The sequence below is a fragment of the Rhipicephalus sanguineus genome, chromosome 5 (genome assembly GCF_013339695.2).
Source record: "Rhipicephalus sanguineus isolate Rsan-2018 chromosome 5, BIME_Rsan_1.4, whole genome shotgun sequence".
Classification (NCBI taxonomy): domain Eukaryota; kingdom Metazoa; phylum Arthropoda; class Arachnida; order Ixodida; family Ixodidae; genus Rhipicephalus; species Rhipicephalus sanguineus.
The window spans coordinates 163,359,203-163,383,557 of NC_051180.1; the positions used below are offsets into that span (position 1 = coordinate 163,359,203).

The 24,355-nt window shown below is 45.4% G+C and overlaps 1 protein-coding gene across 1 annotated transcript in view; it reads right to left on the bottom strand.

The window, feature by feature from the left end:
• LOC119394394 (venom metalloproteinase antarease-like TtrivMP_A) overlaps positions 1-24,355 on the bottom strand; it is a 127,432-nt gene that overhangs the window by 66,767 nt on the left and 36,310 nt on the right. The window contains exons 2-4 of the mRNA XM_037661692.2: positions 19,711-19,880; positions 17,206-17,298; positions 13,871-13,994 (exon numbers count right to left, since the gene is read on the bottom strand). Of these exons, the coding sequence (XP_037517620.1) occupies positions 13,871-13,994; positions 17,206-17,298; positions 19,711-19,880 (387 nt within the window). The remainder of the gene's footprint in view (positions 1-13,870; positions 13,995-17,205; positions 17,299-19,710; positions 19,881-24,355) is intronic.

Below are 24,355 nucleotides of genomic sequence, written 5' to 3' on the forward strand. Positions count from 1 at the left end.
ACGTATCTATGTATTTTCTATTAAAGGAACACACCACCTAATACTTACCTAGTGATGTTGCGCCTCAGATATGCGTAATGTTTGCTTTTTGATCAACCATGTACACAAGTATGAACCTAGTGAGCCGTTCACGATGGCTGGCCCTTGTGCAAGTGGTTCAACTTTGGCCGAGTGGCTGAATCGAGGGGCGTGCCGACAAACAGAAAGACAGACAGACAGAAAGACAGACCAAAATTCCTGCGTTTAAGTTCCCCAAGAAAGACTATCGTCTTTAAAAAACCAACGCGCACGCGGCGCAAAGCTTTGTTTGCTGCCACGGCGGTAGCGTTTGTTTACCTTTACGCTGGCTGTCCCAGCGTTCGATTTTGCGATCTTCAGACAGCTCCGGGCTGTCTCGGGATTCCCACACACGTGAACAAGATGCTGTTTCCTGTCCCGACCGCAACTAGCTGGCTGACCCTCTGGCTAGCTTTGGCTGCCAGCGAACTGCCAGAAGTCCGAAAATCGAAGATCCCCACTGTTTAAAAGCATTGTGTGAGACCAGTAATAACTTTTCGTTCGGTCCGGTTTGCCGAAGAAACCGCATCAACGCCCCTATAGCCGCTCGCGCTGAAGAACGGGTAGGCCAATGCCTCAGGATTTTGTCCTCTTTTAGAGGCCGGTTGTCTAGCTGGCACAATGCGGCTGAGAGAGCTGCTCTTTGGGTGTTGAAACGGGTGCATTCGCAACGAAGGTGCGCGATGGTTCGCAACAGTGTGAATAGCAGTGATAACCTGCGGCACTTTGTGCCTGCCAGAATACGTGTGAGACGTTTCCTGGCGGCTCAGATTCTCTAGGAGAAGAAATGGTAAAAGATTGAACGTTAGTGAACATGTTGCTAACGAATGCTTTAACCCAGCAGACAAATAAAATATGAAAAATCATTACAGTTTTATTTCCTCAATTAATTGTGAGCGCCGACTAGGTAGTTCGTCGTCTTCACACGATGCGTCAGAAACAATATCGCTACCAACGTTGTTGCTGCTCTACACCTGTCGGTGGATGCTGTATTACGAAAAGAATAATACGCTTTCGAACAAGGTAAGACTCCAAAGCGGTATTTGCGCCATCGTGCGGAGGCTTCTTAATGACGCTCTTGCAAGTAGATGGCAACCATAGCTGGTCGCCAAGTGGAGAAGAGACGCCCATATATTACAGAAGTGTCAAGCAAAAACCACTAAAGCGCAGCGGTTAAAGAGCTACCCTGTTAAGCAGCCAAACAAATCCCAATAAGTTGTTTTGGAATGGAAATAATATGCCTTGAGCAAGAAGATTTGCATCTTATGACATAAACAGGCATATTGTTAAAATTAACGAAAGTTGCTCGCAGCTAAGAAATTTTCAAGTAAACACATTTTCAAGTAAAACACTATATATATATATATATATATATATATATATATATATATATATATATATATATATATAATAGCAAATTTGCAAATGTATCCAAGTATCTTAAGCTACATTTGGGAAGTATCGTATCGGATACAATCATTTCGGGAGTATCTTGTATTGTATCGCGACACAATTTCAAAGTATCTTTGCCCAGCCTACTAGGTACGTGCTTATGTATTGCTGAATGTGTCGTTTCTAAGGCACACTTATAAATGCGACTACGGAACGTTGTCCTGCGCAATTTACCGCCAGTGCAATAACAATTCCAATACCTTGAAATTCTATTTGCATGAAAGCCACGATCTTCCTGGGCTGTTCACAAACGTGAACAGGCCTAATTGCTTAGTTGACAAGAAACACTTGGTTCACCTCCAGGGTGCCGCGTATAATGCTTACAGTAGACAACAAAAAATGAGTTTTGAGTACTGTATGCGTTACTGGAAAAAGTAACTAAATACGTCACTCGTTACACTTAAAAAAAAATCACAGCATATCCACGGAGTGAATGATGATGAGTGGGCGAAGCTGCGGAGGTTCATCGGTAAACCGTGAATCTTCCGTGAATTCTGCCCAGTACATCATCACCGACTTGAGATCGGGCGCGTTTATACTAAAGGTTCGATGAGTTATGACGACTTGCAGCTCACTTTAATTTTACATGTACGCTGTGAATTTTCATTGTTTAGAAAACCATTGCTTTAGAAAACATCTGGCGTCTTTCGTTAAGCAGCTGGCGTCTTTTCATTTTGCTTTAGAAACATCTGGCGTTCTTTCGTTTTTGCTTTTACAAAACATCTGGCGTCTTTCGTTGGTTTATTTCATCAATCAACGGCGTTTTGAACAAAATTTTTATTGTTTAATGACGCACAGGAGAAATCTCACCAGGCACTACCTTGGAGGTAAACAATGGCTGCTAATGGGAATGAGAGACAGAAGAAGTCGGCTTTTAGCTAACGCTTACACTTCTACTTCTACTAACGTTTCCTACTGGAACATGCCAATGGCTGCTAACGGGGAATGAGAGACAGAAGAATTCGGCTTTTAGTTAACGCGCACGCTGCGAATTTTTTATTGTTCAACAACGCACAGGAAAAATCTCCCACCGGCGCCACCTTGGAGGTCAAAGCGTGAGACTTGTTACGCACTACTACTACGACTACGACTACGAGGGACGAATGGGTGCCGCCTTAAGGAGCTTCGCCCCTAAAAGGAACACGTTACCTCTATACGTTACCCATAAAAAAAGATAATGCTTTATCATTATTGTTACTGATAAAAAGTAACGCATGTTACTTCTGCCGTTACTCCATGGTCAGAAGTTTTATTGAGTGCATCTTTGTTGCAGGAACCCACAATAACCATTTTATAAAGCTCATATTTGTATTTCACTAAAGAGTTCCAGCCCAAACAATAATTTGACCTGAAATACTGATTGAGTGAGAATAATTGCACAAGTTTGCCGTAACATCTCTATAGTATAATGGATTAAGATTGTTTTACAGTTACATGTGATGGCTTGTAACTCTGTGCCACATGGTGAAGCCATTTTTCTCAACATGAAATTAAACGCAAAATGATCAAATTTACCATCAACGCTCTCCGACAAAAAACCTCTCTAAACTCTCGGCAGACTTGCAGTAATTATGACGGCGTGTTTCTACTAACAAAACTAATGCGCAAATTGTGTAGCAATGTACAAAAGCTTAAATGTCATACTTCCCTAAATACTATTTGCGCACATAATTTTATTTCCCTTGAACCTGCACAATTATCGCAAAAATTGTGATCTTGTACGTCAGGGTGTTCAACGCCAGTCTCACTCACTCAGAAATGAATAGCGAGAAACGCAGTCGCAGTTGTAGATAGGAAGAAGCAAAACTAACTGGGGAAACGAAGTTGATAAACAGCGCTAGAGTACTGCATGTGTAACTTCCTAATGTGAATACAACTTACTGAACGCCAGAAACATATGCATTTCAAATCTATCATCGCACAGCTTGCCTTGCTTCTTAGTGAATACGTCCGCACCTACGTTACATAGGCGCTCGAAGGATGCACTACATGGTATTCTTGTATTCACTTTCAGGAAGAGCTGATGAAAGCGCGAAAAGTTTTACTTGAGCCCACATAGAGCGATGTCATGCGCCACCAAAGGTATCGAGACAGTCACTCATCTTGAGTTGGCAATGATGTCGAGAAGGAGCTCAGGCGGATCGCTATACGACCAGTCTTGATGTGCGCAAGTAAAGCAAATCAGGGCAGCTCGATTTTGGTCGTTTCCAGGACCGAATTTTGCTTCGCTTCATCGACCATCCACAACAACTTGAACTTCGACAGCAAGGTAGCCGACACTAGCAGATCTATTTATGAAATTTGGGCAGTTTGCTCCCCATTTCAATTCGCCCCGCGCAACAAAGCACACCGCGCGGGACCACTTTTTCAACGGCTGGCGGGCCGACAGCAGTCCGCTGTTGCGAGAAAATAACGCCGGGGTGTGCTCTGGGAAAGTGGCTCCCACGAGATGGAGTAAGTTTGTGTAAAACTACGGGGATAATTGGAATAAAAAGTAACGAGTAACCGGACACCTCATGTTAACAAAAAACGTTAACGCAAGTACATTACCCATTACGGTTTCCAAAAGGTAACAGGTAAGTTACTAAGTTACTGAAGAAAGTAATGTGTTACCGGTAACGCCGTTACTTGCAACGCGCTAGCGCCAACACTGTTTTTGAGGGATTATGCTAAACAGTTATAACACAGTTTTACGGTGCATTGCAGTAACATGGTACCACTTGGACGAGGCATAAAAACCGTTGTTGTTTTTGTTGTTACGTGCCGCCTAGTCATTGACTACTGCGATTCACCGCATGAGTACCGGAACTCATTCGGTGAATCTTATGCGCTCGCTACAACATGCGCCGTAACGCGCGCCAACTGATTTACGCGGGCCAAGAAACCACCGCCAACTTATCGGCCTACCGCTGCGACGGAGCCGATGAGTCGTGGCCGCAGCTGATTTCGTTCGCTAAAACCAGGGTGTAGAGCAGCGCGATCACGGTGCGCGAATACGCTAATCATGTGTTTTGTTTTCTTTGTATTTCGCGGGCTTTCTTTTCAGTATGGAAAACATGGGACACGTAAGACTTTCTTTATCGCTAATAATGCAATGGGGGTTGCGCGACGCTCTCGAACTTTGCAAATGCCATTTCTTGCGTAGCTCAATATTTAGCAATTTAGTTAAGTAAGCCTAATTAAAAAAAAACCGCATTTCCCCGAAGGGGAGTATGAGGAAGTGCGAAGCACGGGGTGATGCTATGAGGGGGCGCGCGCGACTAAACTGCAGAGCCGAGCGAAGGAGACGGCAGCGAGAGAGCACGCGCCAGCCGACCCACGGAGATCTGGCCGTTTTTAAGTGCAAAGCACATTTACTGATGATGATGATCTGTCTTCCGAACTCGTTCCAAAGAACCCGCAACGCGTTCAACTTGTTGGCGGCGTTGCGCACGCCCGAGATGGGGCTCAGGTTGTTGTCGAACCACAGTCGATCGCACACCGCGCAGCTATATCCGAAGCTGTGGTCCAGGAAGTCTCGCTGGAAGTGCGCGTCCGGCCGATCGAATTCGAGGGCCCGCGCTCGCTCACGCAACGCGCGTCCCCGCGCCAGATCGGCTTCGGGGTGCTCGGCTCGCTTCGCACGCTTTCGTTCGGCGTCTCGCCGCCGGCCTTCATCACCACAGGCAATGCGCGGGGCGCGCAGCCACGGAGCGGAGGGCGGAGCGCGCGCAGTCACGTGGGGCGTGACGTCGCTGCGCCGTTGCTACAGACGCTCCTCTCCGCTCCTCGCGCCGTTGCTATGGGACGGCGGATTCAGGCTCGCTTATAAAGTGCATTCGCACTTAAAATTAATTTGAAAACAAAAAATTCGGCAGATCCCACGTACCGTAGGAGTCGATGTTATGCGAAGCATGCGGCGGGAAGGTGACTCTGGCGCAGTTTTTTTTCTGGCGCAGTTTTTTTTCGTGGTGTACATGACACACATGTCATCACTGTCACGGTATTACCTGTCATTTACGTTTGTCATACAGTCGTGTTATGCCATACCAACTTTGGTGCACATTCCACTAACGAAACGGCCAGGAGAGCACAAAGTCGTAGGCGGCTGGATAGATAGATAGATAGATAGATAGATAGATAGATAGATAGATAGATAGATAGATAGATAGATAGATAGATAGATAGATAGATAGATAGATAGATAGATAGATAGATAGATAGATAGATAGATACGCTCAAAGTCGTAGAAGTTCCCATTTAAAAAACAAGGAAATGAAGTCGGTGAAAAGACAGGTGATACGCAAGTGCATTTGTAGGTTTTGACGGCGCACCGAAAATCCCATGACCTCAATCTGATTTCAGGGACATGATTTCAGGGATAACGACAGCCGGCGACGTCATTATGATATCACGATCTTCAGATTTCCCGCCATAACCCCGACGTGATGAAGACGTCGTCACACGACATCGTCGCTTGGTCAAACACGGGCAATTCCTGAGGTACGGGGAAAGCATGTCAAGGGCAGAAAACCTCCAATGTATCGGATCCCGGAGGCAATGCAACAGCACGTTAGGTGTAGAAAGGTTTTATGTAGGAAAGGGGAATATCTATACAATCGACTCCTCTCGGTAAAGTTCGTCGTTGGGTGAGTTGGTGACAGTTCATTTTTACGCGCGAAGCAGTGCACGCAGGTACATAAGGAAGACACGTCGTTCTGTCCGTTCGATAGTGTCTTCCATATATTCCTTGTCTCCGAGCGCTGCTTTCCGCGTAAAAATGAGACTCCGATCAAGAAGAATGGACAAAAATCCAGTTTCGCCGCAAGGGTTAAGCAATGAACGCGACAGCAAGAAAGGGGAATGTCACACGAGGAACGATAAACAGCTCGATATTTGCAGCGCGCCGCTGAAGCACAAAGAAAGACGCCCGAAAAGGACGCATGTAACATTCCAACACAGACAGAGACAGAAGATTTTATTCTTCTTCTTTCTCTTTCCCCCGTTCCCCCGCCAAAGCAGTTCTTCGTCGTCTTCGAGTCGCTACACTCTCCCTGGCTTTGTTTTCAACCCTCCGCTGGATATAGGGAATCACATTGCTGATAGCAGCTATTTCCATGCCACCGTCTTCGGTTACGTAGCCGATGGTCTTAAGTATTCCGTCTTTTGTAGCCGTTTTCGTCACCTTAAATGGTCCCAACAGTTTTGTACTATGACTGTCATAGCCTTTCCGTATCAAAACTAGACCACCTAGAGTAATATTGGGGATCTTGTTGTTATGACGCTTGTCAAACGCTCGTTTAAGCGAATCCCGGTGTTTTCTTTGGCTCTCTGCAGTCTTCTTGGTCTCCTCAAGGTGTAGTTTTGTCTTGATTTCCAGCGTGTCGTCTGCAGGCAGATACGCCGGTTCACCGAAGGCCGCATACTGGGGACTGCATCCCAAAGCACTTGTATGGGATCTGTTGTGATGCGACACTGCTGCTTGTAGGCAACACTTCCACCCTCCTGGGGATTCCGGGTACATGCTTATGTATTGTTTTATGTCTGGTATGACCCGTTCTGCGAGCCCGTTGGCTGACGGGTGGTAGGGGCTGTGAACTTCAGAGTGATGTTTTTTTCTTGTGCCCACTTTGCAAGTTCCTGGCTCCTAAATGCCGATCAATTGTCAGATACAATGCATTTCAGTCCCTTAAACATGTCTCTGTTCAGTAATGCTATGACAGTTTGCGCATTCTCCCTTCCTGGCTTGGCCGCAACAATCCTTGAGCGTTCGTCAATGCATACTAAGAAAGAGTGAGTTCTCCTCCCGCCTTCGCTTTTTTCTTTAGTTCAGCGAAGTCAACATGAACAGTCTCAAACGGCACACTTGCGTGAGGTGGGAATATCATAGTGTCCGTTTTCTGCTTGTATTTAGCCTTGTTGAGTTGACAATTGTGGCAGGAGCTGATGTAATCGGCGACATCCTTCTTCAATCCTGGCCATGTAAATCGCCTTCTCAATTTGTAATAGCTTCGCCAAAACCCATCGTGTCCTCCTGATTGTGGGCTATCATGATACAGCTCAAGAACCTTTTGTACCAACGTAGCTGGAACCTGGAACTTTCCTCCTATGGGCATCAATTGCTCTGTACCTTCCCAGAGCCTGAGTAAGTTCACACTTTCCTTTTTCCCACAGCCACTGATTACAGGAAGCCGAGAAAGTGCATCGGCATCTGATAATTCTTGCGCGCTTCTGTGTGCGACTTCAAAGTCAAACTGCTGGATTTCACTGATCCATCGGGCTATTCTCCCTTTTGGTTGTGAAATATTCAGCAAATGGGTAAGTGCCTGATGATCAGTGAATAGTTTGAATTTTGTACCTTCGATGTAAGATCGAAAATACCTCATTGCTAGAACAACAGCCAATGCCTCCTTCTCTGTTGTGCTGTAGTTCTGCTCTGCCTTCGTAAACGTATACGAATAGTAGCCAATAACTTGGGCTCCTCTTTCATGTTTTCGCTGATACAGAACAGCACCTGCACCGAAGTTGGAAGCATCTGTCATCAGTTCAAAGGGAAGAGTGAAATCGGGTAGCGTAAGGATCGGATCTGATGATATGGCTGATACTAAGTCATCGTAGGCCTTTTCACATTCATCAGTCCAAATAAAATCTGCGTTCTTGTGAAGCAAATTGTTCAATGGTTTCGCTCGGGCCGCAAAATTTTTTATGAAGTTTCTGAAGTGTCCAGCAAGCCCAAGTAAAACTCTGAGCGCATGTACACTATCTGGCTTCTTCATGTGCCTTACGCGCTCCACGGATTCTTCCTTAGTGCTTTTAGTAAATCCATTCAGGACGCGTCCAAGAAATGTAATTTTTGTCTTGAAGAACTCACTCTTCCTAAAATTTACTTTCAGTTTAGCTTCGCTCAGTGCGATTAAAACAGCAGTCAGATGTTCAGCGTGAGACGTTTCATCTTTTGAATAGACTAAAATATCGTCGACATAGACGTTGCAAAATACTCCAAGAAAGGGTTTCAAGACGCCATTCATCATCTTTTGAAACCAGGCAGCGCTGTTCTTCCACCCGAAAGGTAGGCGATTGTACTCACATATATCAAAGGGAGTGACAAAGGCCGTGTACCTTTTATATTCCTCTTCGAGTGGTACCTGCCAAAATCCTTTGCAAAGATCTATTCTGGAGAAGACTTTGCAACCTCCCGTTTCCTCAATTATTCCATCAATTCTTGGCATAGGAAAAGGGAATAGGTCCGTTTGGTGATTCAAAATTCGGTAGTCTGTACATAGTCTCAAAGATCCATCTTCTTTAGGAGCCAGCGTAATTGGTGAGGCGAAGGTAGACACCGATGGTCGTATTATGCCAGCATCTAATATCTTTTGGATCTCGCTTTTCAACCAAACTTTCTTCTCGCCTGACATGTTGTAAGGCTTTCTCCTGAACGGTGTAACGTCTTTCAGCTTGAAAGGAACCGAAAATTTTGTTGTTGCTGGTGGATAGTTGCTTAAGCAGACAAGTTCGGGGAACTTGTGGCGGACGTCGTCTTCACATGTAATAAGGTGATCTGCGATAGTCAATGAGGCGCACGTCTCTTTTGCTACAGTCACTTCATCATTCCAATAAAGGTTTAACTTTAGGGTCTTCATATCAGGTCGGGAAAGTAAAAATTTGTGGTCACACCCTTTTACTACGAGAGCGTCAATGTCAGCATTCTGACCTTGAAAAGAGACACTTGTTCTCACCCATTTATCGTAAATTTGTCTGGTCCCATCAAAACTTTGTACTTGTACCGACCTCCCTCGAATAATTTCTTTCCTCTTTACAAGTGCCTCATTTATGACAGACACAGATGCCCCACTATCTACGAGAGCATCAACATCTTCACCATTTACCTTTAGTTTGACATACAGAAGATTAAGAGCCGTTACAAGAACAGTCTCCAATTTTGTCGTCAGGTGGGACTGTGCACCCTCTTTTATTCGTTTTTTGTTTCAGCTGAGTCTGGATGCGAAGAAGCCATATGCTCTTGGTCGTTACTGGCATCAGAGATTACATTGATCACTCGGTTTCGACCAGGCCAATTGTCAGGATCACGTGACCTCCAAGGTGTCCTGTCGAGATGGTAATATGGCCGACGTGGGTTCTGGGAATTCGAATCAACTGAGACGTTTCCTCAAAGAAACTAGAAGTTCCTCGACAGTTTTTGGCGATTGCACTTGTGCCTGTCTCTGGAGTTCCTTAGGAAGGCCGTGAATAATGAGCGGAACTATCGCCGACTCCGGAAGTTCCGGGTTTGCCATTTGAAGAAGCCGCCTTTTCTCATAAAAATATTCTAGGGGCTTTCCTGATCGAAATTTGTAAAAAATTGCTCGGTCCCACCTTTTAACGGGGTTTTCGTCGAAAGCTGCCACGAAACTGCTTTTCCATTCATCCCATGTGTCGGTCTCGTGTCCAGCGTAGTGAAGCTCGTACCACTTTCGAGCCAGTCCGGTAAGGAATGGACGCATGTTCCTGATGCGCTCACTGGATTCTTGCCACGAGTTGTCCTCACACGCGTGTTCGTAGAACTTGATCCAGGTGTCCGGCCTTGTGCTTTCACCATCAAATGGATCAGGCTTTGCTATCTCCTTGTTGGGCCTTTGTTGTGCCTGGATGACGGCAAGACTATCCATGAATTGCTGCTGTCGCTCTGCGTGCTGCTGCTGACGGTGGACCATTTCCATGAAGCATGAGCCAACGGAATAATCTTCTTTGCTTTGCGCGACCCTTGACGACGCTTTCAAAAGCGGCCGCATGATGTATTCTTGTAACTCGGAGTACTTCAGTTTCATCTTCACTGATGGTTGCTTGTCGATCTCCTCCGGCGTCTTCCCGGCTTTCTGAGCGACGAACTCACGTAGTTCGGAAGTCGTGACACTTTCAGGCAATTCATACGTTTCTTCATCCACGTCGCACGTCGAAAAATAAGGCCTGTCACTTGAACTTCGGGATAAAGTCAAAGTTATCCACATAGTTGCGTTCTTAATCCTGTCGAACACTGCGCCAATGTAACATTCCAACACGGACAGAGGCAGAATATTTTGTTTTTCTTCTTTCTCTTTCCCCCGTTCCCCCTCCAAAGCAGTTCTTCGTCGTCTTCGAGTCGCTACAACGCACACGAATACACATGACAAGCGTGAACTAGCAACTGTCACAGTTGTTACGTCTTTGTTCTTGAGCAACGCGCTGCAAGTGTCGACAATGGAGAATCAGACGCTCTTAGATATTTATTTTTTTTTAACTGCGGCGCGTGGAGTGACCCCTCTGCATCTCCTGCCACACAGGGGCGTCTGACGCAAGGTGTGCCCGGTGTTCTTTCTTTTTATTCCACATCACGAGTGGGTACGGGAAGCAGCCACTTTGCCGCGTGGTATCAAGGGCAGTTTTCAAATTGAAAGAAAATGTAGGAGCGTTGCGTGATAAGAAACACGCCCAAGCTCCTCCCTAATCTGCGTATCACCAGCGGTAAATGGTGCACATAAGTAGCTCACCGCTACTTCGCCGGCGAGAACATGGCGTGTCGTTGAATTGTCTAACGCAGCGCGCTGGGGAACGAGGGGTCACTGGTTCGAATCCCCGGTCGGGTGCTTCGGAATTTGTTTTCTCGGCTTTATTCTTCGTTGTGCATTTATATATATATATATATATATATATATATATATATATATATATATATATATATATATATATATATATATATATATATATATACATATATATATATATATATATATATATATATATATATATATATATATATATATATGTATATATATATATATATATATATATATATATATATATATATATATATATATATATATATCCTGGGCATGACGGCGACGGCAAAAGTGTGTCCATATAATTGTTATCGCAAGAAAAAAAAACGCCAGGCCTGCGCTGAAACCGCAGCACAGTCACAGCGAATGCTGGAAGAGCGGCGTTTCTATAGCACGTTGTAAGCTCTCTTGGGGCTACTAATACAAGTACACAAGCCAGGTACCCACTACGCCATAAATCACAATATTTGTGAAGTTGGGAAGCACCTACTAAGCCAATATTCGTCATTCTGCGGAGAAGCGAGGCACCAGCTACACGTCTGTAAGGCGTTATGTGCACTTTGTTGACGCGCCGGCTCATGACGATGAAGAATTATGGCTCAGGCCTTTGTAATGGTTTGGAAGCTTTAAACGGCCCACCAGTTATGCAATTTGCTTTGGGTGACGCCCTGTCGCTATTTCCCTCTCCCGCCATGCTTTATAACACAAGTTCACGTGGGAGAGAGGGGGGCGAAGAACTCTACTGAGACCCCGAGGAAATGGATCATGCGCTTATGGGCTTCCTTGGCAACCAATACAAGTGCACTTGCGAGAAACCCACTAGGATATAAGTCATTGTAATTTTTGAGAAGTAGGGAAGCAGGCACTATGCCATTTTTCGTCATTCTACAGAGAGCCGCGGTACCTGCTAAACGCATGTAAGGCATTATGCGCACTTTGTTGTTGCTGTGCCTGATGACGACGAAGAATTATGGCGGATCCCCTTGTAATGGGTTGGAATCATTCAACAACCTACTCGCTGCGCAATTCGCATTGTGTGATGTCTGTTTACAGAATTCGCGTTGTGCGACGCTTGGTGCTTATTTTACTCTTCTATCACGCTATATTGCACATGTTAATGTGGTTCATTCGCGACATGAAGCCTGTATAGGACCTTTTTGCAAAGCAATTTCAAGCACCGGCATGGCTCAGAGGTAGAACACTGGGCTCCAACGCAGAGGGCCCAGTTTCGAACCTCGTTCCATCCTGGAAATGTTTTTCTGATGTCGTTTTTTTTTTTCATTTCGAGCGATAGTGATTACGGACACCGGCGGCGGCGGCGGACAACTACGGCGCCAGAAACGGCCGCTGAAATGGTCTCACAACAGCTTTCGCTGTAACAAAACATGGTTCATATCTTCGTCATAGGAATCGGTATAACACCAAAGTGGAATGTGTCCTGACAGAAATAGTTGACTGTTAGTTGTACATTGATTATATGAGAGCTTGCTCAATGTATATATGTAGCGCCGTTTGACGTGGATGCACCCACGTTGACGCCTAGTGGCACATCTCCATCCCGATGGCTAACGCCAAAGGTCACGATTTAACCCTTATGGTAACTGAAGTAGCTAACCTACAACAGAACTGAGCATTAGCTGAATCTCGGTAAAGATGGCATCAACAAGCGTATAACACTGGCACTGATTTTGCACTCATTCAAAGCGTCGTCATTTGAGGAGAGAAACTTCAAGGTGTGCGCTTCCCAGTAATAGGGTTAACTCACGCCTGTGCTCATGCATATAGCAGACAGCGCTCGAGGAACTCGAGCGGCAGAGTTCGTAGCTAGAGCCGTGAACGTGGGACGGCGTTCCGTTTTCCTCTGCGCCGAAGGCTGAAACTACCGAAGCGCTAAATGTCGGCGCTCGTCAGTGTCCCGATGCAGTACTTCACTTCACAGATCTCAGACGACGAAACCGCCGCACGTGAACCAAGCTCATTGTGAAAGGGAGAAGGTGTTAGAGATATAAGGCGTGTTTGTGAAGCCTCACGCAGAGCGCCGGTAGCGCAGTGGGTAAAACGCCCAGCCTCTTTCGTCGCGCACCGAGAGGTGGTGGGTTCGACTCCCATGTCGTCCAAATCTCGAAAGTGTTCATCAGTTCTTATTTCTCATCTGTACTTTCACGACGGAAGTACGTCATTGAAGTCTTCGTGGAGCCCGGAATGAAACACTTTCGTGCTAAAATTTAAGACACAGCTGACTTACGCCATCAAATTTCGGAAAATAAAATTCAGTAAGAACTATCAATGTCACATATATTCTGAAAAACATCATTTTTCAGCACACGCTACCCAGATTACCGTTCATGTTCCTACTAAATACGAAGCCTGCGTTTTTATGTTTTTGTCTTGTTTGCGTCACGAACAACCCTTCCCATTGTGCTGTGCCAATATCGTGAAGTACGACATGTAGGTAAGAGCTCCTTCGTTTGGCATATACTGCCTTGAAACGGGTCGAAATTAAAGCTTATATATTTTCATTCAACCAAAATATAGGCAACAACTTACATGCACGCGCGCCCATAGAAACACATATACACACACTCACATATTCCGAATCTGCCCAAAAATAACCAGGCATATTACGAACACTTTCTTGTAATATAACCGTTGTGATTCATACTGTCGAGAAAAATGGACGATAAACCTTTTTCGAGAGAGTGTATGAAGTACGTACCACATATTTATACAAAATATCATAGCGCCGCCCCCCCCCCCCCTCCGAGAAGAAAAAAATAGATAAGGCTCACCCGCTTTGCTGAAATTTATTTTCAAAGGCTCCACTTCGAATAACAGATGCAGCATCTGACCTTGAATTGAACGTTCACCTTGTGGGACAGGCTTAATTCGCAAATTGTCATTGATAATGCCTTCCTAGAAAAATGGAAGCCGTAACAGTTCAACAGACCGTTGTCGTTGGCGTCAATTTTTCGTTATATGTGATTATACAAATTATATACGAAAGCATCATAATTAGCAGTGTGTTTTGTTAAAAGTGATATTATAAATATAAACCATAACAGCCACCATCAGCAAAAAGGCGTTTTTAGCCGACAGGGACGGTGCGTTTTATCTTCTGCTTGCATAGGCTGGTCACTGACAAATTCGTCAACATGTCGTTGCCATCAAAATGAAAGATGAAAAAAGATGGCTGATCCCTCCGTCATAGGAATCCGTATAACACGAAAGAGAAACGTGTCGCCAAACAAATAGTTGATTGTTTATAATGCATTGGTATATGAGTGCTTATACAATGGCTACTGTTGTTTGGCAGATATAGCACCGCTTGATGCGGACGCACTCACGTTGACGCCTAGTGGCACATCTCCGTACCGACGAATAACGCCCATGATCGTGATTTAACCCTTGCGGTAACTGAATTTCTCAATGTATACGTGGACATCGCGTATGGTGAATAGCGCGCAAATATGGCATCAACAAGCACATAATAAACAATGATACTCCACACGTATTCCTTCTAAGCGTCATGAAACGGGAAGAGAAACGCTACGCGCATGTCTTCCCTCTAGCCTGGCCGTTAATTCTCACAGGGCGAGTGGGGAACGCGGTGCGACATTTTTCGCACCGCTATTTTTCGATATGGATAGATGCTATGACAGAGGCTTGGGCTAAAAGCCACCACTTCGCGCGTTGACGAAATTAGACATTATTGGAAATGTACTGAATGCGAAGGTCGTAGCAACGGCGCGTTTTTTTTCTTTTTTTTCAAGCATGGTGGCACACATGTCACCGGCCCATTATAAAGGGGACGCTCATAGCATCTATCCATCCATCCAAGAGCACTGAGAGGAAAGTGTGAAAGATAAAAGGCGCGTTCATGTAGCCTCTGTTATGTGTTCAGCGGTAGCTCAGTGGGCTAAACGCCCAACAGCCATCATCGCGGACCGAGAGGTCATGGGTTCGACTCCTATCAACGGAAATTTTTCTTATAGTTTTCTTTTCTTTGCCATTTCATGGCATTCATTTTGCTGACGTATTTCCGTGACGGAAATACGTCATAAAAGTCTTGGTGGACCCCGGCATAAAACACTTTCGTGTTAAAAAGCAGTCTTCCCGTATATATAGCCTTGCCAAAGTCTAGTCCAGCAGACGCAACGTTAGTGAATGTACTGTGCCAACCGAACGAACGCCGTACTCTCTTCTTGCTCCTTATTCGTCGCGAAGCTCCCGAACATTGCGATGCAGTCTGTGCTAAGCGTTCCTTACACATTTTGCGAGTGAAACCCGAATACATCAAAATGAAGCTAGAAACGCGCATGGCAATATCATAAGCAAAACGAAGCAGGTTAATCGGAGACTAAGCGGAAACAATTTTTAGCTCTCCCAGTTCGGCCCAACTGAACCACTTAACACTTCTGCACTCTCATCTACCCACATCAGCTCGGATATAGAGGAGCGGTGATGCCATTCAATTATGATGAAAGAAAATGAATTTTCTAAAACAGGAAGAGCGTTTCATCGATCCATTAGGAGGGTACTGTTCTCGCCCGTATTTGCGTCGTCGGTGGTGTAAGATTCAAGCCAGGCACAGCAGAATAAATGCATACGCAGAGCGCTCTAGCGTTATAGCGGCCCTGCTCAGCGGTAGCGTCCTTTGGAATGGTGAAACGCAATGCGCAAAAGCGTCGCATAGGCGGCTTGCACTGTAGAGAGCCTGCAGTAGGCGTTCTTGAGTCGCAAATGACAATTTTCACAGCTGAAGCGTAGGACAAATTTTATTATATAGTGTGACTGCTGTGTTGAAAGAAAACTTCGCCACGTTTGGTCGTTTCGCACTGTCCATAGTGGGGGGGGGGGTGCTCTGCACCCTTAACATTTCTCAGTGGATGGGCAAGCGCCCCCCGCCCCCGCTCGTAGATATGTCTATTAGAGGTGTGCATGGGCTCCGGGTAGCCCGAAAGCCCGAGCCCGACCCGGCCCGCGGGCCGGGCTCGGGCGGGCCGACGTGTTATCACCTCGGGCCCGGGCCGGGCTCGGGCTACTCGGAGTTTTATCGGGCCGGGCTCGGGCCCGGCGCAAAGCCCGACTCAAGCCCGAAATATAGAGAATGAGTGGGAATTGTTTACCAGCACGCACACAGCGCCTTTTCCGCGACCGCCCTTTACCGCTTTTCCTTTCTATTCGCTGCTTTAAACAAAAGCGGAGCAGGTAAAGCACTGCCTCTGCTGCACTCCGACAAAGAGAAAAGTAACACCACTTGAGCTGGTGACGGCGCCACGCGACTGTTCGCGTTAGATTTAAGGCCAAATCGCATATGAGTGAAAATGCACGCGACAGCGACGAGCGACCCGACGTAGATCGCCTTCGTGCAAGCTGACGCTTGCATGCGCATACCCCATACACGTGACGGCTTTGGAGAGCGAACTCCATTGTTGCTGGCATGAGGCCGTCTACTTGTATTTTGTAATCTGTGTAATAGAGAATGTTCGTCGTGTGTCGTTTGATCATATTTGATATGCTCAATAAAATGCCAAATTACCGGAAAACGATGTTTTGTTTTTGCAGCGAACCTTCAAAAAGCCGGGCCGGGCCGGGCCCGGGATTTTGTGTTCGTACGTCGGGCCGGGCCGGACGGGCTCGCAGCCCTTTGCCGTCGGGCTCGGGCGGGCCTTCGACAAAGTCAGCGGGCCCGGGCCGGGTTCGGGCTCGGAAATACGGCCCGTGCACAGCTCTAATGTCTATGGACCCCCCCCCCCCCTTCGTGCTTTGTCGTGCGGCCCCCGCAGTGTCGGCTGCATGCAACTCGGCCCTCCACCTCAAAAGGTTGCCGACCCCTGGGTTAAGCAATAACTGGATCATATTCCCCAACCTGTGTTGCATGCGCTCCACCAGTATTTATTCTTTTGTCTGCAAAGCTGGAAGAAATTCGAGCAATAGGATTTTTTTGCTGTTTCTAGCCGAAATTATTCTCGACGCAGTGTTCATTTTAAAGAAATGTCGAGAGGAACATAACATTTTCTTTTGAAGTGCTACATGATGCGCTACTAGGGCTGTGTCGGGTCCTTCATAACTTTTTTAAAATTTTTAGTAAGCACCAAAATGCAGCATTTGCACACTAACTTACCACTTCCACGTTGCCGTCTTTCTGTCGCACTGCCACGGAGGACTGGTAATGCGTGTCATGGTATATACTCTGCTGAATATGAGACGTGTCTACCTGCAGCACAAGAGGTATATAAACATAAGCAATAGCATCTGCATGTTATCCTATGGCATGATTATTTTGTAGCTCGTATGAAGATGATTGTAGATTATATTTCGTCTATACAAGTAATATACAAAGTGACGGTTATCTCAGCCAAACTGCGCGGCAGGACTGGACACAAAAAAAAAAGTGATACAAGCAAGCGCAAACTACGCAGACTAGCAATCGAGAACACGTCGTGAGGCTTTTAGATATCCTCCAGAAAATATGACATGTGCCTCTGGAGGGATAACGAAGTTACAGGTTTGCAGAACGACCTTTAAGCTACGTGGAAAAGGAAGGCTTTACGGATGTGGCCATAAAGGTAAAAATTGCCCCGAAAAGAACGTCGGAAGCTTTTTACGCAGTGAAGGCACATAAGGCACAAGCTCCACTAGGAGCAATATTTTCTGAAAGCAGCACCTGGCTCAGTGCGGTACCCCGATTCTTCCAAAAGCACCATTTCATGTTCGGAATTCGTTCGGGATCCTGGAATCACGTATGCTATTAAAATTATTCAGAGATACTAGCCCGGGATTCGGTGCAGCCGCAAGTATCTACGTTGAGGATCTGTTCCTTGAGAAGTCAAGATGTTCTTCGAAGTGTCAACACCAGCACGGCGAACCTTGACGACGAGGCAGAGTTCGTTCAGAAGAAGTATTTTGTCCGTAGAAACTGCTGAAACATATCTACTCGTGTTTCTAAATCACCACCGTTGAAGTTGGAGGTGAACTCCACGCGTAGAGAACCAGCGTTTCCATCGGCTCCAGTGTTGTTAAAGTACTCAGGGTAAGTTTTCTAAGCGGTGTCAATGGGGTAATTTAAAACCACAAGAAAGATCCCGCCAAAAATATTTCGGGAAGAAAACAGCGCAAAACGACGGAGCACCCGAAAAGGGAAGGCACAAACAATGGCGCCGTCTTACAACAACAACAACAAAAAGCGACAAACTGACTCTTCGTTAAACCTATATGGAAAAAGAGACGGCAGAGTCACTAGCACTCCTGAAAAGTTTCTGGGCTTCTTCGTCGAACGGTTTCTGTAACAATAGATGACACTTGTATAAGGTTAAGTTGCCAATCGGGGCTCAAAATAATGCAGAGACAATTAATCTTTCCCTTTTACGCAATGAAATCCGTCTCCTCCTGTAGTCTCACCAAATACAAATGGTTCGAATCATTCGATCAACAATCTATCTAGAAGTGCTTAATTTATATTTAATAGACCCTTGCATAAAGCTATCCATTCCATTGAATTCGAGCCAAAATATGGAATTCGAATCATTAGTTCACCGCCTGCGGATTGGTACAGCATTTACACAACACTTACTACACAACACAAAGCGTGCGTATAGTCCTGTGTGCTCCTGCGGCCACCCAGACGAGGATCTACATGTTCTACTCCTCGAGTGTGAGAAATACGATTCACCACGAAAAGTATTACGAGCAAGTTTGTTGCTTTTAGACAGAAGACCATCCACTGTAAAGAAGACACTGTCCATGGCCAACAGCGGGCATTTAGAAAGAAGTTCGTGTCGCCTTGAAGAGGCTTCCTGAATAATCAAATATTTTATGGAAATATTAACACACGCGATGTTGCTGCCTTCCTCTTCATACTCAAAGCAGATGTATAGCGTTGTGAGCATGTGCTTGATGTTATGTGTAATTCTTTGTCTTGTTGTGTTTTCCTGTGTATTACAAGCCTGTGTTTCCTGTGTATATGTGAGTTTGGATGTCCACATGTGAGATTATTTTACCTATTTGAAGTTGTGTTCTACTACTTGTGCACATATGAAGTTATTTTAACTATTTGAACTTGTGCTCGACTACTTTACACTTATGTGGTGCTCGATTGTACTGCATTTGCACATCATATGTTCGACTCTATAACAATTTGTGTCTGTAATATAATCATTTTTTACAACATATTTTACCTACTAATCGAGAAGGAGTAGCCGGTACCACTATAATGGCGCCAACATCTCCTATTCACCATTTCAATAAAAAAAAAAGTAGCGGTGGAGTGTCGCTTCAATTACACATTGCGCGGACAAAACAACAAATGATGCAATTTCTTGAGAGGCAATATTACTTGTCAGAACAACGCCTCAGCTTTAATACCAAAAAGGGCATGCGAAAAATATCTTTTATTTTCTTAACATAGCGGCGAAAGACTGTCTCGTGCCCCTTTTTCCTCATCCTGTAAACGGTAAATGAATTTCACTACAGCAGCAAGTTAGCGCATGCTAATATTAAGTCGCTGGGATTGCGCAATGGATGTAACTTCGTTCATTGGGCAGGTTACGTTTAAAACACATTGCATTTTTATATCGTACGAGTATCAAATTCAATTCGCCCTAAAGATGGGAACCAATTTTTCACTTACCATTTCCACCTCGTGAAGGTATTTGCTGGTTGTAACAAAAAGGAGGTCGTCCACCAGGACTGTACTTTTTTCAAGGTTCAGAGTTATCTTCTCGCTCAGCTTCAGAAGCAAATTTCTTGCTGTAGAGCGTTCTTGCAATACGCGAGGATACACGTGGTATTCTGTCGGGACTTCGAAAGAAAATAGAATGAACGAGATGAGAATAAATATTTCCGTGTGTACACTCTTTATGCTATTGTCAGTGATCATTTATAACTTCTAATTTCCACTTTCACTTTTCCATATTAACTTTTCACGGCTTTTCATGTATCGCAACTTTATCAATATATATTAAATGCACGTGGCCATAATATTGCCACGCGCATTTGGGTCATTCCACGCCAAACGCCCCAGCCATTTTATCGAAAATCTGAGATTTGATAGAAAAAAAATTGTGCAGTATTTTTGCATTGAAAATAGTAAACCGCTAGATTATTTCGGAGACAAAATTTTTTTGGTCACGTGGGAGCTTTTCAAATTTTGCACAATGTCATCTGAGTGGCGTTTGCTAAAAAAATAATTCTGATAGTATCGTTTCTTCTTTTAATGTCAAATTTTATTTACACATTAAGCGAAAGCGTTTGCGTAAGATGTCGAGTCTCATTTATAATACTGGAATTTTTCTGCCTTATACGCCTCCACAATTTTTTTTTCAAAATGTTCTCAGCGTACATTTCTCCGTTGTGATACTGCGCTATGTATGAATATCCCAGTAATCAGTATTTACTCTACAGAAGGTATATTTTGCGATAGAAATATTTGCAGACCACTAAAGTTGTGAATCTTACGAGAAAAAATCACAAACTTGCAAAAATTTTCATTTTGGGCCTACTATTATCATTAAAACCTTTGTTTTGCAGGAACAAAATTGTTTTTGAATTTGTTTATACGGCGGCGTCGGCATTGAAGTTGCCCATCGCCGTCAATGAGAAACTTCAATATTATTTTCTTCCGTAAAACAAAAAATGGAATTGTAAAAGTTGCCAACAAGAACTACTTCTTTATGTCCCATTGAGGTATAAAGCTCATTTTTAAATGGAGCACCACGCGGTGTATATTTCGGCTCAATGTGACCCAAAATCAAGATTTTCACCAATTTGTGATTTATTCTCGTAAGGTTTTGAAACTTCCGTGGTATGATGATATTTTTACTGAAAAATATGGCTTCCGTAGGTTAGGTATTTATCACTGGGATATTCATACATTGCGTAGCAATACAAGGGGGAAATCCAAACATAGAACATTTTGACAAAATTTGTGGAGGCCTACATGGCAGAATAATTGAAGCAGTATAACTGAGACTCGAACAACTTGTATAGACGCTTTTGCTTAATATGTAAACCCTATTTGGTATTGAAAGAAGGCGCGATCATCTCAGAAATAATTTTTTAACAAACTTGACTCTGACGACATTCTGCGAAATTTGGAAGGCTCCCACAAAATAGAAAAAAATGTATCTCCTCAATGTTCTAGCGATGTACTGTTTTCAATGCAGAAAATCAGCAGAATTTTTTCGATCACATTTGAGATGGTCGCCAAAATGGCTGGGACGTTTGGCGTGGAATGACACCCATCTTTCCATATATGTATGCAACCGGTCCGTTACACGTATAACCGGTATAACCACTACCTTGCGCAAACCACGCCCGAGTGTCTGGGAGCCTTCCAGATTGTTTTAGAATCTTCTGATAAAACTGTGCGCCGCACGCCAACAATACTGATTCATCTGGAAGTAACCCGGGAACCAGCGATAACGGTGGAAAGTTCAGTATGACACGTATAAAAGCCGAAGCACTTCACAGATGAGTAGATTACTCGACATCCGACGCTATTTTCGCCGCTATCAGTGTGCAGCTTCAATTCGCCTAAATTTCGCCCAAATAGAGTTTCGTATTTCCGATTCCTGCTGGAGCCTTCTTCACCGTCATGGCCACGTGACATCCCGTGGAGGTGCTGCTTCGTTCATGTTTCGAACGCTACCGCGAACCCAAGCCGAATCCGCGAAGGAGACGCTGAGAACAACCCGGGTCGTCGAACTAGCCGCAGGCAGAAGAGATTACAGCCAGAGTACGAGCTCCGGCTGTAACACGATCACATCGAGCGCAGATACGATGGCAGCCCCAGTGCCACCTACAAAGGTCGTGATGCAACACGCCAGGGAGCCACAGACTTTCCGCGGGTCATCGTTTAAAGACACGGAGAGCTGGCTCGAGACGTACGACCGAATCGCCGCCTTCAACCACTGGTACTCGAAGAAAACCGCGCCATGTCTCTCTCTATCTACTTAGAAGACGCTGTGAGGACGTGGTTTCAGAACCGAGAATCGACACTTCAAACCTGGGACCTGTTTCGGATGACGTGGCTTAACACCTTCGCGAACGTCGTGCGCGAGAAAAGGGGCACTGCTTTCCTGGAGACACGGGTGCTGCTACCGAATTAAACCGTCGCTATCTTCACGGACCGCACGACGTGGCTTTTCAGCCTGGCCGACGGTGCAGTGCCAGAGTACGGGCTGTGGCTGTAAGACGATCACATCGACCGCAGATACTATGGCAGCCCCAGTGCCACCTACAAAGGTCGTGATGCAGCACGCCAGGGGGCCACAGACATTCCGCGGATCATCGTTTGAGGACACAGAGAGCTGGCGCGAGACGTATGACCGAATCGCCACATTCAACCACTGGTACTCTGGAGAAAAAAACCGCCAGGCCTGCGCTGAAACCGCAGCACAGTCACAGCGAAAGCTGGAAGAGCAGCGTTTCTAGAGCCCGTTAAGCTCTCTTGGGGCTACAAAACAAGTACACTAGAAAGGTACCCACTACGCCATAAATCACAATTTTTTTTGTGAAGTTGGGAAGCACCTACTAAGCCATTATTCGTCATTCTGCGGAGAAGCGAGGCACCAGCTACACGTCAGTAAGGCATCATGTGCACTTTGTTGACGCGACGACTGATGACGATGAAGAATTATGGCTCAGCCCTTTGTAATGGGTTGGAATCTTTAAACGGCCCACCATTTATGTAATTTGCATTGGGTGACGCCCGGTCACTATTTCCCTCTCCCGTCATGCTGTATAACATACGTTGACGTGGGAGAGAGACGGGGGGGGGGGCGAAGAACTTTACTGAGACCCCGAGGAAATGGATCATGCGCTTATGGGCTTATTTATTTATTTATTTACAGAATACTGCAGGCCCAAAAAGGGGCCCAAGCAGGGGGCGAATGTACAAAGAAGTGCATTTAAGCAACCCGAAACGCGTGCAAACGTTAGAAAATGTCAATAATACATAATGAGCAAAAAATAACACTAACAAGTATAAAACAAAACAAACATGAAGAGAAGGAAGGCGCAAACCGTACAATTATTAAGAAGGAACAATGCGAAATGTAAACACCAAAAGTAGCCAAAAACCAAAAGTAGACACCAAAATATAGTGAAACGTAAAATGTTCACATATTTCAAGTTAAAGCCAAGTTAGGCAACCAATACAAGTGCGCTTGCGAGGAACCCACTACGCTATAAATCAGTGTAATTTTACTGAGACCCCGAGGAAGTGGATCATGCGCTTATGGGCTTCCTTGGCAACCAATACAAGTGCACTTGTGAGGAACCCACTACGCTATAAATCATTGTAATTTTTGAGAAGTAGGGCAGTAGGCACTGTGCCATTTTTCGTCATTCTACGGAGAGCGTTGGTACCTGCTATACGCATGTAAGGCATTATGCGCACTTTGTTGATGCTGTGCCTGATGACGATAAAGAATTATGGCAGAGTCCTTTGTAATGGGTTGGAAGCATTCAACAACCTACTCGTTGCGCAATTCGCATTGTGTGACGCCTGGTTACAGGATTCGCGTTGTGCGACGCTTGGTGCTTATTTTACTCTTCTACCGCGCTATATTGCATATGCTAATGTGGTTCCTTTCCGACATGAAGCCTGTATAGGACCTTTTTGCAAAGCAGTTTCAAGCACCGGCATGGCTCAGAGGTTGAATACTGGGCTCCCACGCAGAGGGCCCAGGTTCGAACCTCGTTCCATCCTGGAGTTTTTTTCTTATTTCGTCTTTTTTTCTTATTTCGAGCGATACTGGTTACGGACACCGGCGCGGCGGCGGCGGCAGCGGCGGCGGCGGCAGCGGCGGCGGCGGCGGCGGCAGCGGCGGCGGCGGCGGCCGGCGGCGGCGGCGGACAACTACGGCGCCAAAAAACGGCCGGTGAAATGATCTCATAACAGCTTTCGCTGCAAAACCGCGCCATATCTCTATCTACTTAGTAGACGCTCCGAGGACGTGGTTTCAGAACCGAGAATCGACACTTCAAACCTGGGAGCTGTTTCGGATGACGTGGCTTCCTGGAGTTGACTTCCTTATACGAGGAGTGAAAAAAATTCGGCAGATCCCGCGTACCGTGGGAGTCGATGTTATGCGAAGCATGCGGTGGGTAGGTTACTGTGGTGTAACTGTTTTTACTGAGCGACACGTTACAAAATGGCGCTAAAGATTTGTGTAAATTTTATACGCACACATATATATGTTGAAGAGCCGCATATGTGTTATATGACCAGTTGTTTACGGTTGGGTAACGCTGCCAATGGCAACGTGGGT